General features: G+C 43.0%; 2 protein-coding genes across 9 annotated transcripts in view; both read right to left on the bottom strand.

Annotated features, from left to right (window-relative positions):
• Positions 1-774: 774 nt before the first annotated feature.
• thrap3b (thyroid hormone receptor associated protein 3b) lies at positions 775-10221 on the bottom strand. 2 transcript variants are annotated; one of them, XM_078791947.1, is made up of 11 exons: positions 9872-10221; positions 7251-7393; positions 5691-6422; positions 4651-5253; positions 4389-4555; positions 4171-4282; positions 4006-4081; positions 3216-3391; positions 2902-3139; positions 2342-2491; positions 775-1845 (listed from the first exon to the last, which is right to left on the bottom strand). In XM_078791947.1, exons 2-11 carry the CDS (start codon positions 7364-7366, stop codon positions 1624-1626), a joined length of 2592 nt encoding a protein of 863 aa, XP_078648073.1. In that variant the 5' UTR covers positions 7367-7393; positions 9872-10221; the 3' UTR covers positions 775-1623. The 2 variants fall into 2 exon arrangements, with proteins under 2 accessions (XP_078648073.1, XP_057902191.2); XM_058046208.2 differs by lacking the exon at positions 9872-10221 and adding an exon at positions 9761-9860.
• Positions 10222-12009: 1788 nt separating this feature from the next.
• The window catches only part of LOC131101303 (uncharacterized), a 34419-nt gene continuing 32996 nt past the window's right edge, over positions 12010-13432 (bottom strand). For 3 of the 7 annotated variants that reach the window (XM_078791948.1, XM_058046215.2, XM_078791950.1), the window contains one exon: positions 12010-12645. In XM_078791948.1, coding sequence (XP_078648074.1) covers positions 12635-12645 — 11 coding nt within the window. In that variant the 3' untranslated portion in view covers positions 12010-12634. The remainder of the gene's footprint in view (positions 12646-13432) is intronic. The other 4 variants (XM_078791951.1, XM_078791953.1, XM_078791949.1 and 1 more) reach the window with 3 other exon arrangements.

The following is a 13432-nucleotide window of genomic DNA, read 5'->3' as shown; positions in this document are numbered from 1 at the left end:
AATTGCTAAATTCCTTTTCCTTTTGCATTGTCACTTCCGGGTTTCCAGAGCAATTTCAAGGCTAAATAAAGCGATATTTTTCCGGCTTGTTTTATATGAATTCATTCAAGAACTAAAGTAGGAATAGTTAAATTGTAATTTATGGAACCTTATCAAAGTATTTGAATTGCTAAATTGGTTTAAATTACTTTTAAGGGCAAAGGGAAAGCTGTTGGACATTAGCTAGCTTACCTGACACGCTCCTTTAGCTTGGGATGGTCACATGACTGTCACGTGACGCTTGACAACCACTCCAAACGGACTATTTTTAGATGAAAATGGCGACACAATACATATATTTTTATTTTTAATACTGCAAGTAATGAGTTGTCAAACTGATTTTCAGTGTACCTGCCACAATGACGATAATTTCCCAATCGATTTTAAGACATTTGATGGTTTAGGTTTAGTTTTTAGTTTAGTCAAATAGTCCATATGCCTGCCTCATACCTCCACCGATGTGTTTAGTATGCTGAAAGCGGAGTGCCCTCTTGCTATATTTTAAGAGGAGATTGCTGTCACAGCACAGACAACACCTCAGCTTAATGAGCCAGGTTTGACTTGATTATGGTCTGTTCATGGGCCATTGTGTGGCTGGAAATGTGCTTACTGCTCACAGTCTCTTGGCTGCAGGCTGACTAGGAATATAAGAATGCATACCTCAGCAGATAAGGATACATATCTTGCATTGGATGGCATTATTTACCCCAAACACTCACACAACTCTAAGAAATCAAAAGAAAAAAAAAACATTTATTGAAAATTAAAAGACAAACATGAAAGCTCTTCCACAGTATAAACGTCCTGTTTGCTATTCATCAGAAAAAAAAACAGTTGTGTACATGCAGAACGTACTCAATGATAAACTAACTCTTAAAACATCCTGTTGAAAGATCTTTTTTTTTTAAAGAAGTGTGGTTAAATTGTAGGATTACAGTAACAAAAAAAAACAAACCCCCACACTTGTAGCTTGTCCCCAACATATTACAATATTTTTTTTTGAGTTAATGTGTAATTAAAACTCCTAATTAACATAAAAGGCATCCACTTCGCTAAAATGATCATGTAAACCTATATTGCTACCCTATATCCATGTGACTAAAGCAGAGCAATTACCATACTTTTTGGAGTGGATCCTTTTTCTTTTTTTTTTTTTAACTGAAAACACACAAACATGTATGTAGCCCATAAGAATCACATATGATGTTAAAAATAATACAAATGAATTTTGGAGGGCAGTGATTGGTCCCTTGGGGAGAAGCATTAATCCAACATGTCATGCACCTTTTAACAACAAGACATCATCACGGCTCCGAACACCAATGAAGAGAGGAAAATGAGCGAAAAATAAAAATAAAAGGGCTCCTTCAGCTGTTTTTTTTTTCCTGTAAAGGCACAAATGTTTCTTTCCTCATTGAAAGTTGCCTCAATATTTTTTTTTCCTCAGCAGCATTCATTCTTCTCATAATATGTGACATAAAAAGCCTTAGACACCAGAGAGAATTCAACAACATCAGAGATGGAGGGGGGAGGGGGGGGGGCATTTTTACACGTGTTGCCATAGAGACACATAGCGATGGCTATTTAGGATTTCAGGCTGTCGTCTGCGTTCTTGCCGTCTTTAGGCTGCCCCTCGATGTCGTCTCCCAGCTCCGCCGCCTTCTCTCCGCCCTGGAACATGTCATGGGCCCACTTGGGGCTGGTGCCTCCCTTGCGATAGACGAAGCGTCCGCGGCGGGTCGGGAAGGACCCTCGGCCCCGCCCGCGGTTGTCCACCCAGTTTTTCTCCCCATCTCTGTCATCGTGCTGAAATGAGACAAGACAATCGGGTCTGGTGCTCCTGCCAGTTTTAAGACCACAACATAGTTCTAGGCCTAGTGTGAGTACACCATTAATCCAATAATCTTATGTTAGCATTAGCTTTAATCTTGTAATGATCCCTTTCAAACAGTCATGGCTTTTTTAGCAGCTGTAAAATATTCACAGTAGTGTCCAAAGATTTTAGGTATGTGTTTTAATGAGCAGTTATTTACATCAGTAAACAGTAAAACAAACAGATGTTTAATCCGGGCCCCGTTCCATTTAGTTTTAAAGAGGCAACTTCCTCCGATTACGCTTTTAAGCTACTGATCTGGACAAGGCTGGCCAATACTATGTGTTTATGTTCATTAAACAACCACAAATAAATAGTGTTTTTGAGTATGAAACATAATTACTATAATAACAACAACAAAGTTAAAAGTTATTCAGTGACACCTGAAAACGTTAGTACGCACCCCATGGCATCCTCCGTAAGACTCACCAAGTAGTACTTCCTGCTCTTGGGTGTGTACTCGGGATCCCATTCCTCCTCCGGAGGGCGCCCCTGAGGGTTCATGTTGACAGGGTTGCCATTGCTGTTGTTGCCGGGATAATTGCCCCTGTTCCATCCTCGCCCTCTCACTCTGGGGAACTGAAATCAAAAGAGCAGGTTGGTTGTTTTGGTTCCCACTCTACAAGAGGAAAGTTGGGTCTGGTCCGAATGGGGGGTGGGGGGTCAACTATCCACTGAGGGGCAAAGAGAACACCACAAAAAAAACGTATCAGATGGAAGGATGTAATGCATTCTTTAGTAATGAGGTGAGAGTCCACCGATTCGTTACCTTAGTATAAATCAGGAAGTGCTAAGTATGACATCATCATCATTATCATCATCATCATCCTCCTCCACATAATGTTCCTTAGCTTTAGGAGGTAGGAACATAGAGAAGTGCAGGCTACTGTGATTCCATTAGGGCAGAAAATTGCAAGAAGGTGAGATGTCAGTTGCCTTGGTAACAAACAGAAGAATCGAAAACAAGCAAAGCGCACGCAATCACTTACAAAGCCGCGGCCTCTGCCTCTTTCCATGTGTGCGCCCTCAAAATCCCGAGGGGGGCCCCTGTCCCCGGGGCCACCGTAGTCCCGTGGGGGATAACGCGGGTGACCGTATCCCTCCTCAAAGTGCTCCACTCCATCTCCCATGTACTCTTTCCCCCTGTAAGGCGCGGACGGGTACGGGGATGGAGAGGACGAGGAGGAAGAGGACGACGGAGAGCGATCCCGCTTCTTCTTTCCCTTCCTGCACAACAAAAAGAATACGTCTGAGTGGAAAAAGTCGAGGTGCGTCTTTTGACGCGATGCGCTTTTGAACATACTTGGACTTCTTGTGGTGCTTTCCAGATTTTTCAGAGGACCTCTCTCTGCTCGGCCCTCGGGAGCCCCCGGGGCTCCTGCCTCCCTCGCGTCTGTAGTCCTTCCCTGCGAACCTCTTACGCCTTTCAATATCCAGGCGAAGGTCCATCGGGTCCCCTTTGAACTTTTTTGTCGAATCCTGCAGCGGAACGCAATTAGCCGTCATTAAATCAGCAGTTAACGATACCAAGCAGTAGTTATGAAACCATCAATCAAGCCCAGGTGATATTTGTAATACACATAAATACATTACACTTCAAATGACTCAGTCATACTGTATACTTAGGCATCATATCCCCCCTAGTGGTGAATGTTTGTCACTGACAGTATAAAAATGCAGTATCTTGCGGATAGTCTACGTTGACACCAGCAGCATGCATGTATGTATCTATGTATGTATCACTTCAAATAAGAATTGAAAAATTTACAGTAGCTTTTGTAGCTTCATTTTGTTTCTTTTCACGGAAAGATACTTACAAGGTAAAGGCATTGATAAGCGTCCCATGAGAGGCAGGATCATAACTCCCTTCCTTTTAGCCTTTGCTTGTGGGGGGTTGGTACATACCCAATCAATAACCATATCTCATAGGCTGCAGGCTTGCTTGGCACTTACAAAACACAATTGGGCTCTTTTGATTTAGAAATACGCATCCTTTGAAAGAAAAGCACAAAAGCTGAACACTGTTGGCTCAGGGGTTGTTCTCAAATTGGGCTGTGGACAAGTTGCGTCAAGTTTCTAAACAACAAGGTCACCTTGAAGCTCGTCTCGTCCACATCCTCAAACAGGTGAGAGTGCCGCTTAAAGGCACTGGGGGAAACATCAATTCTCCTGGGAGAAAAAAAAAAAGGGGGGGGTGGCTGTATGTCAGCAGGCATTATCTCGCGGAGGATATGTTGCATTCACGGGTACTTACTTACCTATGGATTTCTGGGCTCTTCCTTGGCTTCATCATTTCTATCTCTGCAGCTTTCCTTTGGTACATGGCGAAGCGTTCGCTTAACGTCATGTCTGTAGAGGTGAAGTGCTGAGCTGGAAGAAAGAGAGAGGTATTATGCCACCTTCACACGTCAGTACTAACTAATACTACTACTACTACATTAAAAAGCTTGCAAAGTGATGTCCTTTCTTGTGCTACCTTTGATGTAATGCACAATGGAAACTATGTGCTGAGCAAACAGCTCTGGGGGGCTGCTGCGAAGCTGAGCAGACTGAATATGCTGAAAGATCGAACGGAACTCCGGATCTTTCTTAGAGGGATTCACCAGGTCTCTGGACATGAAGCGATTCTTAGACAGGGAGGAGCTAAAATAGGGGAAAAAAAATAAAAAAGTTAGACATCACTCACAAGGAGAATACTACATGATTGTGTATTTTCTAAACAATACTATGATGCATACCTTGGCATTTCCTCTAAAGAAGCAACTTTTAGTTCAAAATCCTCTCTGGATGAAGACAGACGTTGTGCGGGAGACTCCTCGCGGCGAGGGAAGGCGCCGGGGAAAAGCGGCCTGTCCTTGCCTTTGGAAGTCGTAGACGGGGACGGACTCCTTTTGGTCTTCTCCTTATCTTTCTTCTCCTTCTTCTTGGCTTTCTCCTCTTTCTTGCTGTGCTTGCGGCTGCGGTACATCTCCTCCTCCATGTCCAAGTTATCGGCATCGTCGTCTCTGCGGCTTTTCTCCTTCCCCGACGGGTAGGAGGCGGAATAGCTCGGCTCGTCACCCCATTTCCCGAATATATCCCGAGCGGTGACGCTGGACTTGCCCCCGCCATCTTCCTCCTTCTCTTTCAACCCGTGAGATTTGAGGAACTCCTCCTCTTCGTCGTCGAAGAACGGCATGGTGTTGTCTTCCTTGGAGTCACCGAAAGCAGACACAGAGATACTGAAGATGTCTCCGGACTTGGCGGCCTTCTCTTGCTCTCGGTCTGCGCTGCTCTTGACGACATCGTGGCCATCGTCCTTTTCAGCAGCCTGCTTTTTGCTTTTGTTTTCAGCCAGGAACCTGAAAAAGACAACCATAAGTGGAATATACACTCACCAATTAACATGAGTAGACATGTTTGATGTATTGTTTCTGCTAGAACGCTCCCAGCTTAGGGTTGATGCATCGTTACAAATCAAATCAGCATAACGATGCAATAATGTAAGTTATATTATGACTCTTGATCCCTGGAATAAACGTCATCCATGCTGCTAATAGTACAGACCATGAGACAGTAATCATACTCACGTCATGCGCCAATAAGTACGTGGGATTTCATTAAAGTTCCTCTCAGTGCACAGCAAAGGACAATTGTCATACTTAAAATCAGGACTCCTATTCCTTTTTAACCCGATGATTCTTCCAATGACTTTTGAAAAAGGCTAAAATATTTGCTGAAAAAAATAAGAAGGAAGCAGAATCCCATTGAGCTGAGACCAAAGATAAAGCAGACATACTTTTTGAAGGCAGCAGAGATCACCGTCTTATCTCCACTTTTGGAATCCTCCTTGGAGAAGAAGCCGAAGCCCCCAAAGGAGGCAGTTTGTCCCGACTTGGCGGGACTGGCGGTCACCGCAGCAGTCACGTCTTCTTTCTGAGAGGTCTCTGAGCAACCTTGTTTGGGGCTTGTGTCATAGTCGATCCATTTACCACCTGATGTCTTCTCGATAACGCTGCCGTCTCCCGCCGGGCCCGGCTTCTCCACTTGGCTCTCTGGTTGCTTTTCCTTTGTGATCTTAGAGCTGGGCTTGCCCTTGTTGCGGTGGCGAGGGGTGGAGGAGCGCGACCTGGAGGTGCTGGAGCTCCTGGAGCGGTGAGAGTGCTCCGATGACGACTGGTCGGAGTGACGGGAGTGGGAGCGGCTGCCGGATCGTTTATTGGGTGTGTGGGAGCGTGACCTCCCCCTCCTGGGGCTGTGGGAGCGGTGGTCCTGCTCGTGTTTGCGGTCATGCCAGCTTCCGCCACCGCCGCCGCCGCCTTGCCAGTTGGACTTGTAGCCGTAGCCGCCTCCTCTGTTCTGGTAGTGACCACGAGCGTAATAGCCTCGGTTTCGGCCTCGGTAGTGGTAAGGCCTTCTATAGCCGCGGTTGTAGCCCCTGAACCCACCTCGGTTGTTCTGATAATCCCGAGAGGGATAATTTCGATAAGCTGCGGGAGTACGTGAGCGAGAGCGGGAACGGGACCTTGAACTGAATGACAGAAGCGGGACAAGACAAAAGACCAATGAGATTGCTGGAAAACAAATGGAGAATTCTTGCATAGTTATGTAGTAATGGTAGGATTCCTCATTTACAAATGAAAGATTTTCATAGTTAGACCATTGAAAACCTGCTTACAACCTTCAAGATATGGCTTTTAAAATGATTAGAGCCCTATAGACAGAAAAAAGCAACCCTATAGTCACCTTTACACTCACATTAATCAATATAGTAAACATAAACAACAGATAATATGACATAATAGACATAAAAGATTGACTAGCTTAAATAGCTTTAATCTTACTATTTACAATGAAATCTAATAATGCAGGTTCTAAAATTCATTCATTAATTCATTTTCTACCGCTTATCCTCACGAGGGTCGCGGGGGTGCTGGAGCCTATCCCAGCTGGTACACCCTGGACCGGTCACCAGTCAATCACAGGGCACATATAGACAAACAACCATTCACACTCACAATCATACCTATGGACAATTTGGAGTCGCCAATTAACCTAGCATGTTTTTGGAATGTGGGAGGAAACCGGAGTACCCGGAGAAAACCCACGCAGATGGCCATGGGTGGAATTAAACCCTGGTCTCCTAGCTGTGAGGTCTGCGCGCTAACCACTCGACCGCTGTGCCGCCCTTTTGGAGACTAAACTAATTTAATATCTGAATATTTTCTTGGAAAAAAAAAACCTCTGGCGCCTAAAGGGCTAATAATGAGCCCTCAGTTTGAAAACCACTGTAATAATGAAACCCTAACATGCTTATTGGAATTAGAAATGCCATTATTATTATTTTGGCACGATTTACCTGTAGCGCCGTTTTCTGGATCTTGAGCGAGAGCGGCTTCTCGAGTGAGATCTAGACAAAGATCTGGACCTGGACTTGGATCTGGAGTTGGAGCGAGCAGGAGAGTCAGGGGCCATCTTAGCCCTTAAGTCAGAATAAATATCCTTGGAAAAGAACAGAAAGTAGTAAGTTAACAGTTAGGTTACTCTTTACCTACCAAATGTCCAAAGGGACTCTCAGTCCGAAGGTTATATCATGTTGCGCAACAAAAAATGTCACATCAAGTGCCCTGTTTGACTGAGGGCTGGACAGCTGGATGTTTTCAGAGGTGCTGACAGGCTGAGATTGGACAGTGAGACACCCTGTCCCCCCTGTCATAAAGAACGCTCGCAGACCCTAGCTTTTAACAACTATCATCACCCAGCTCACATGACCTTGAAACGTCACAGGGAGGGGATGTGCGTGGATGCCACTAAGATGCCAACAGGTTGGACAGCAGCTGCAACAACATGCAACCATATGGACATGAGCCGGCTGGCCGGCGGCATAATAAGACCGAGCAGTGCTTCTGTGCACACAATATGTGCAAGTTGTGACGCAAGACAGCAAAGAAGAGACATAACTTAAAAATTCACAGTAGCCACGTTTACATGAGGAGTTTTTCTCTTTCCGATTGACCTTTCCGAAAGCAATGGTATACATGGAAAGGAATATTCCAATCTCTTGTCTACATGCGCCGCTATAATCAACCAGAATAGTCAATGGGGCATGCACAGTAAAACGTAAACATCAACGTCACGTGATACCGACTTCCTCCAGTTTTTCTTTCACTTGTTGGAATAACTCCGTATTGCCAGTTTTTCCTTCGTCCAGTCTTGAAATTTAGTTTGAATCAAAAACAAACTTTTCCCAGCAGTCCAGTGCCGATTGCTCACCTCCATTTTTAAAACTGAGGAACGCCTCGAGCTGCGTGTTACGTCATATCTGAGCATGCGCTGAAAGAACGCACCCGGGATATATTTCAAGGAAAAGATCAATTTCAATCATGCTAATATTTAATAATTAAACTCGGGGGCATTTTTATATAGATATATTTTTTTTTTATAAAACTGGACTTGTGAATGGCGTATAGAAGGGTTTAGATTCTGTTCCACAGATGGCGCTAATGCACACAAAAGCTGCTTGCTAACCGCCAATAAACAACAGAAGAAGAAAAAACACCACGAAGAAGAACGCAGTCTGACAACTTTCCGATTGAGCAGGTACAAGATACCTCAATCGGATTGGGGAAGGGAATATTCCACCCCTGGGAATCCGATTATATATTCATTCGGATCGGCACTTTTCTTTCGGAATGAGGTGTATACAAAGGTTACATTCTTTCCGTTTGAGCAAATAACCCGAATGGAATTGGAATATTTGGGTCCATGTTATACGTGGCTAATGTTTCACTAATTTTGATGTCCGGTTAATTCCTGACCCAACCACAAATTTCAGTGAAGTAATTATCAATATTAAGTATTTTTGATCATAGGATGTTCATTAACACATGGCATCCATATACATGACAATACTATTTCAGTGTGCTCCATGCACACTTGAATCAGTGACATTCCCATTTTCTTGCAAATTCTCTTTCATAGTCCCGTTGTAAAATGGCCTTTGCACCCCATGTGTGGCATGTCCTGCTGACAACAAACGGTTGCTATGGGCTACACAATGGTCGCCATGACTACACCGTTTTTTTTCTCTCCACAACAAACACTACTCAAAAGGTTTTAATGCTTCATTCTGCTGCAGCGTCGTCACTATGTCGTCATCGCTTGCGATTCTCCGTCCACACACACCTTGTTGACAAGCTATTTAGCTTCCTGTGAAGTCATATCAATAAAGTGTAAATACTGGAAATTATGTTCACAAAGCTTCACTGGGGAGTGCGTCAGATCTCTTGACGCCATAGCATAATATAGCACTAAAACGACTTAGTACCTGGAGGTGGTGTTTGAAGGCATCATTGTATAGTAGATGGTGCAGTTGGTAAGCCATTGTGTTACTAATAGTTGTTTACTTGCAATGGTAATAAATACAGAAGTAGTTATACATCAAAATGTGGAACTTTTATATGCGTGAATATTACTGCTTAGCTATTTAACCATTTTTAATGCCCTGAAACAGGCCACTTTATCTAGCGGATGTAATAAAAAAAACACGCCTCCATTCAGCACTGAAAAGGAAGTGAACGACGGACGTTTACTTTTTATTTAATGCACAAAACGCAATAATAAAGTCCATAGTGTGACCCTATGGAGACAATTCGCTTTTAAGGACAATATGATCAAAGCGCCGATAGAACCAACCAAAGACGTTTAGTTATTTTACAATATCTGTCTCTACACACCACGTATGCAAAGCTAAGATTAGAACAGCTGCCAATACAAACAGAAATAATGTACATATGGGTTATGACGTATGCGAATAATGCAAATATAATGGATTCGATGCTTTGGTTAAATAAAACGAAGATCACTTACATGCAACTTGACACCCATTGAAGACAATCGACGACCCACATGTTAATAAAGTTTTCAATTTCTCTCTTAGCTTGTTCAAATTTCAGCATGTTGTGTGAAAATATGTGTTACCTGTTCGTGTTTTTACAAGAATCGTCGTTTGTTTGTAGAGCAACCTTTTATAGGCCAAGCGTCGTCGGGAGCTTCTCCTTCCTTCCTGCTTTTTCCGTCTGGGTGTTAGCAGGAATGCTAGTTAGCTACTCGATAGCAGCACTGCGACAAACCGAACCAAAAAAACACCAGCTTCCCCTGAGCATTAAAAAGAAACAGGGACTATGGAGGAAATCCACTTGAAATATATACGAATATAATGCATGTTTTTCCCTTGTGGGTAGCAGTCCATGAACGTCTTTCGGCGTCGAGAACACGCAGCCCCGGGGGTTTGTCCAGCGACAGGCAGATTAGCTCAGGGTTGCTAGCTGTTGAAATCTCGCGAGACTTCAGCGAGGAAGCAACAGAGTCGACGAACGGCCACGTTTCTTACGTGTCGCTTTTGTGACTAACATTTGATTTAAGTTTACACGTTACAGTTCATAACATTAATACAAGATCGTGTACAGTACAAACAATATGGAGACTAGTTCTAAGTTTAATAGGCATTGGATATAAACAGTGCAAATAGCATGTAAATTCACTCCATTAATACACAGTTATGGAAACATATCAGTATTATGGCTGCTGTAATTCATGTTGTCCACCTAACTAACAGCAGAGATATATCTGTGGAGCAGTTAAGCCTGAAGAGCGTGTGTCTGTACTATTTTTACCAGCATTGGGCCTCTGCTGATTGAGACCGATCCCACCCTGATCACCACTCGGGCGCCATCCGGCCTTGACCGCCAAAATATCTGATGGTCTCCTTGCAGGAAAAGCCATAACCACTAAGATATATTATACTGTATATGTCAGACAATTACATCATCTCTGTGGGATATTCCACATGTACAAATAGCCAAGAACCCAGTCAATAACTTTTGGCGCAAATCTGGATAAAAACGAAGATGGGAATGGTATAGCCTGGGACAATGTATTATTTTTATTTCTTTTTTTTTATTCTTTAATTAAAATTTTTGTTTTGCTGTTTATGTTGGATGAAACAATACCAAAAAAAAAATCTAAAATACCTTTTACTTTACAACATTATTAATGCTAATTTTTCTTTCCAGTGCATGCGCTTGACACTCATAACCGCTGTTATTATTAACAGTGACAATCTCTCCTTTGGCACCATTGTCTGACATATGTCTCCTTGTCTGTCACTCACCATTATGGGCTGTTTATGGAGTCACAGGAGGTGTGGATACCAACGAGAAAAGGACGACTATAACCAAGAAAAGTAAAGTCAGTTGAAGTTTTGTTTAAGATTTGATAATATATATTTGTGTTGCTTTGGAGTTGTATTTTCAAGCCAAAATATGTTTTTTTGATAATTTTGTCATCATGTGAGTGTATTTTGATTAAATAAATGGGACACCCGGAAAGCCATCGCGAAGCCCTTTAATTTGAGATATGACATGTAGGGTTTTTTTTCAAACTCATCTTTGACCTTTGACCTGTCAACACTCCTGTTGTCACCAGGAAACTACTGTATTATGCTTGTGGAAATTCTTGTGTATTTTTTTCTTATGTCAAAAGGTCTTGTACATTATCAAAAACATCTTCTACTATGAGACCTCACAGCTCGGAGACCAGAGTTCGATTCCACCCTCCGGTTTCCTCCCACATTCCAAAAACATACTAGGTTAATTGGGGACTCCAAATTGTCCATAGGTATGAATGTGAGTGTGAATGGTTGTTTGTCTATATGTGCCCTGTGATTGGCTGGCGACCAGTCCAGGGTGTACCCCGCCTCCAGCACCCCATTCCGTGACCCTTGTGAGGATAAGCGGCAGAAAATGAATGAATCTTCTACTATGCATCAATTCCAAGGAGTAATGAAAGCAAATGAGAGTCGGCGGAGAGGTTTTGTATGCTTTGTGAATGGTGTTCTAATTTTAAAGCGAGCCTTCAAAGCAAAGCAAACAGATACAGACAAGCACATGTTGTTCACAGCTAGTTGCCAGATGAAACAAGGCCCGGTGGAGTTGGCAGGGTATCCGATACGCTGGATGCATAAAGGGAGGACCATGAGGGTGATCCTGGAAGGTACCACTCACCCTTTCCCTGTGTATTTGTTTATATCTAGTCAAGACTTGATTGACATTGTAGCATGTGTACTGTTATTAAACAGTGATTTATAGTAAATAGTAGACACGTTCCTTCCCTTTCATAAAGCTTTATTTCACAGATCCCCTGCAAACAAGACAGGAGGCCTATAGGCAGCCAGGCTCATTATACATTTACATACACTGTCTGTGTAGTCAGTCCTTACTTACAACGCTCCTCGTGTTAAATAACGCAATATTCCAAGACAAAAACGACAAACACACATTGTTCAACTTAACAATATCAGAAACGACAGTAATAATAATAATAATAATAACAACCACTGTCAAACAGGATTTTTTTTGGGGGGTGGGGTGGGGAGGGGGGGCTTATACTGTATTTTCTAAAAATTCAGTCATCTTTAAGGTGCACTGTAGAATCTGCATGTGACATTTCAATAAAACTTGCACCAAAAACACATGAAGACATGAGAATACTGAATGTATTTTGTAGTACTTATGTCCTCCTTGTCCCGTCGTCCCCCCCAATCCTTTGCATGTTGTCATGGAATCAGCACAGGTGTGTTGTTTGTTTGGCACACTACTTTCTAAGCCGCCGTGTGTGTGTGTGTGTGTGTTGGTGGATGCTCAAGCGGAGACATAAGGCGTCCATGGATGGCGTGAAGGCGACTCACAGGACCTCTGTAGGCCAAATGAGACCACAAAGTCAGATCCATGACAGATTTTTGGAGGCATACTGGATGTGCAATATTATGTCTTTCATTACTTCCTCTATTACCATGCTGGGGATTTAGTATTCATTAATATTAATAATAGAATACATCATTAGATTACTAATATTATCTAGTATGTGTCCATTCATCCATCCTTCCTACCATCTGTCTATCTATCTATCTATCTAGCCATCATCTGTCCATCTAGGCACTCATTTATCCATCTGTCCATCCAAACATACGTCCATATATTTGTTCATCCATCCATCCGTATGTCTATCCATTCATCTGTCTCTGTTCATCCATCCATCTGTCCATCCGTCTGTCTATCTATCCATCCGTCTATCTGTCCATACAACCTCCCATCAGTCAATCTCTGTTCGTCCATCCATCTGTCCATACTTCCTTCCATCCGACCATCCTATCTATCTGTTCATCCATCCATCCAATCTGTCTATCCACCCGTCTGTCTGTCCATCCAGCTGTGCATCCATCCGTCCATCCATCCATCTATCTCGCTCCATCCATGCATCCATCCGTCCGTCCGTCCGTCCATCCATCATCCATAAATCTCTCTCCACCCATCCATCTTTCTTATCTCTCTGTCTGTCTATCCATCTATCCATCCATCCATCCATCCATCCATCCATCTATAAATATCTCTCCATCCATCCGTCCATCCATCATCTGTAAATCTCTCTCTATCCATCCGTCCATCCATCCATCCATCCATCAATAAATATCTCTCTCTCTCT

The sequence above is a fragment of the Doryrhamphus excisus genome, linkage group LG7 (genome assembly GCF_037039965.1).
Source record: "Doryrhamphus excisus strain RoL-2023G ecotype Guam linkage group LG7, RoL_Dexc_Guam_v1.1, whole genome shotgun sequence".
Lineage (NCBI taxonomy): Eukaryota > Metazoa > Chordata > Actinopteri > Syngnathiformes > Syngnathidae > Doryrhamphus > Doryrhamphus excisus.
The sequence above is the reverse complement of the archived record's forward strand: the minus strand, read 5'-3'. Positions and strand labels throughout refer to the sequence as shown.

Bases quoted from the DNA above. Each gene is read 5' to 3' on its own strand.
- thrap3b (XM_058046208.2), bottom strand. The intron at 6,423-7,250 runs GTAAATCGTGCC...TCTGTCATTCAG, and splicing joins TCCAGAAAACGGCGCTACAG to TTCAAGGTCCCGTTCCCGCT. The intron at 3,140-3,215 runs GTATGTTCAAAA...TTTGTTGTGCAG, and splicing joins AAGCACCACAAGAAGTCCAA to GAAGGGAAAGAAGAAGCGGG.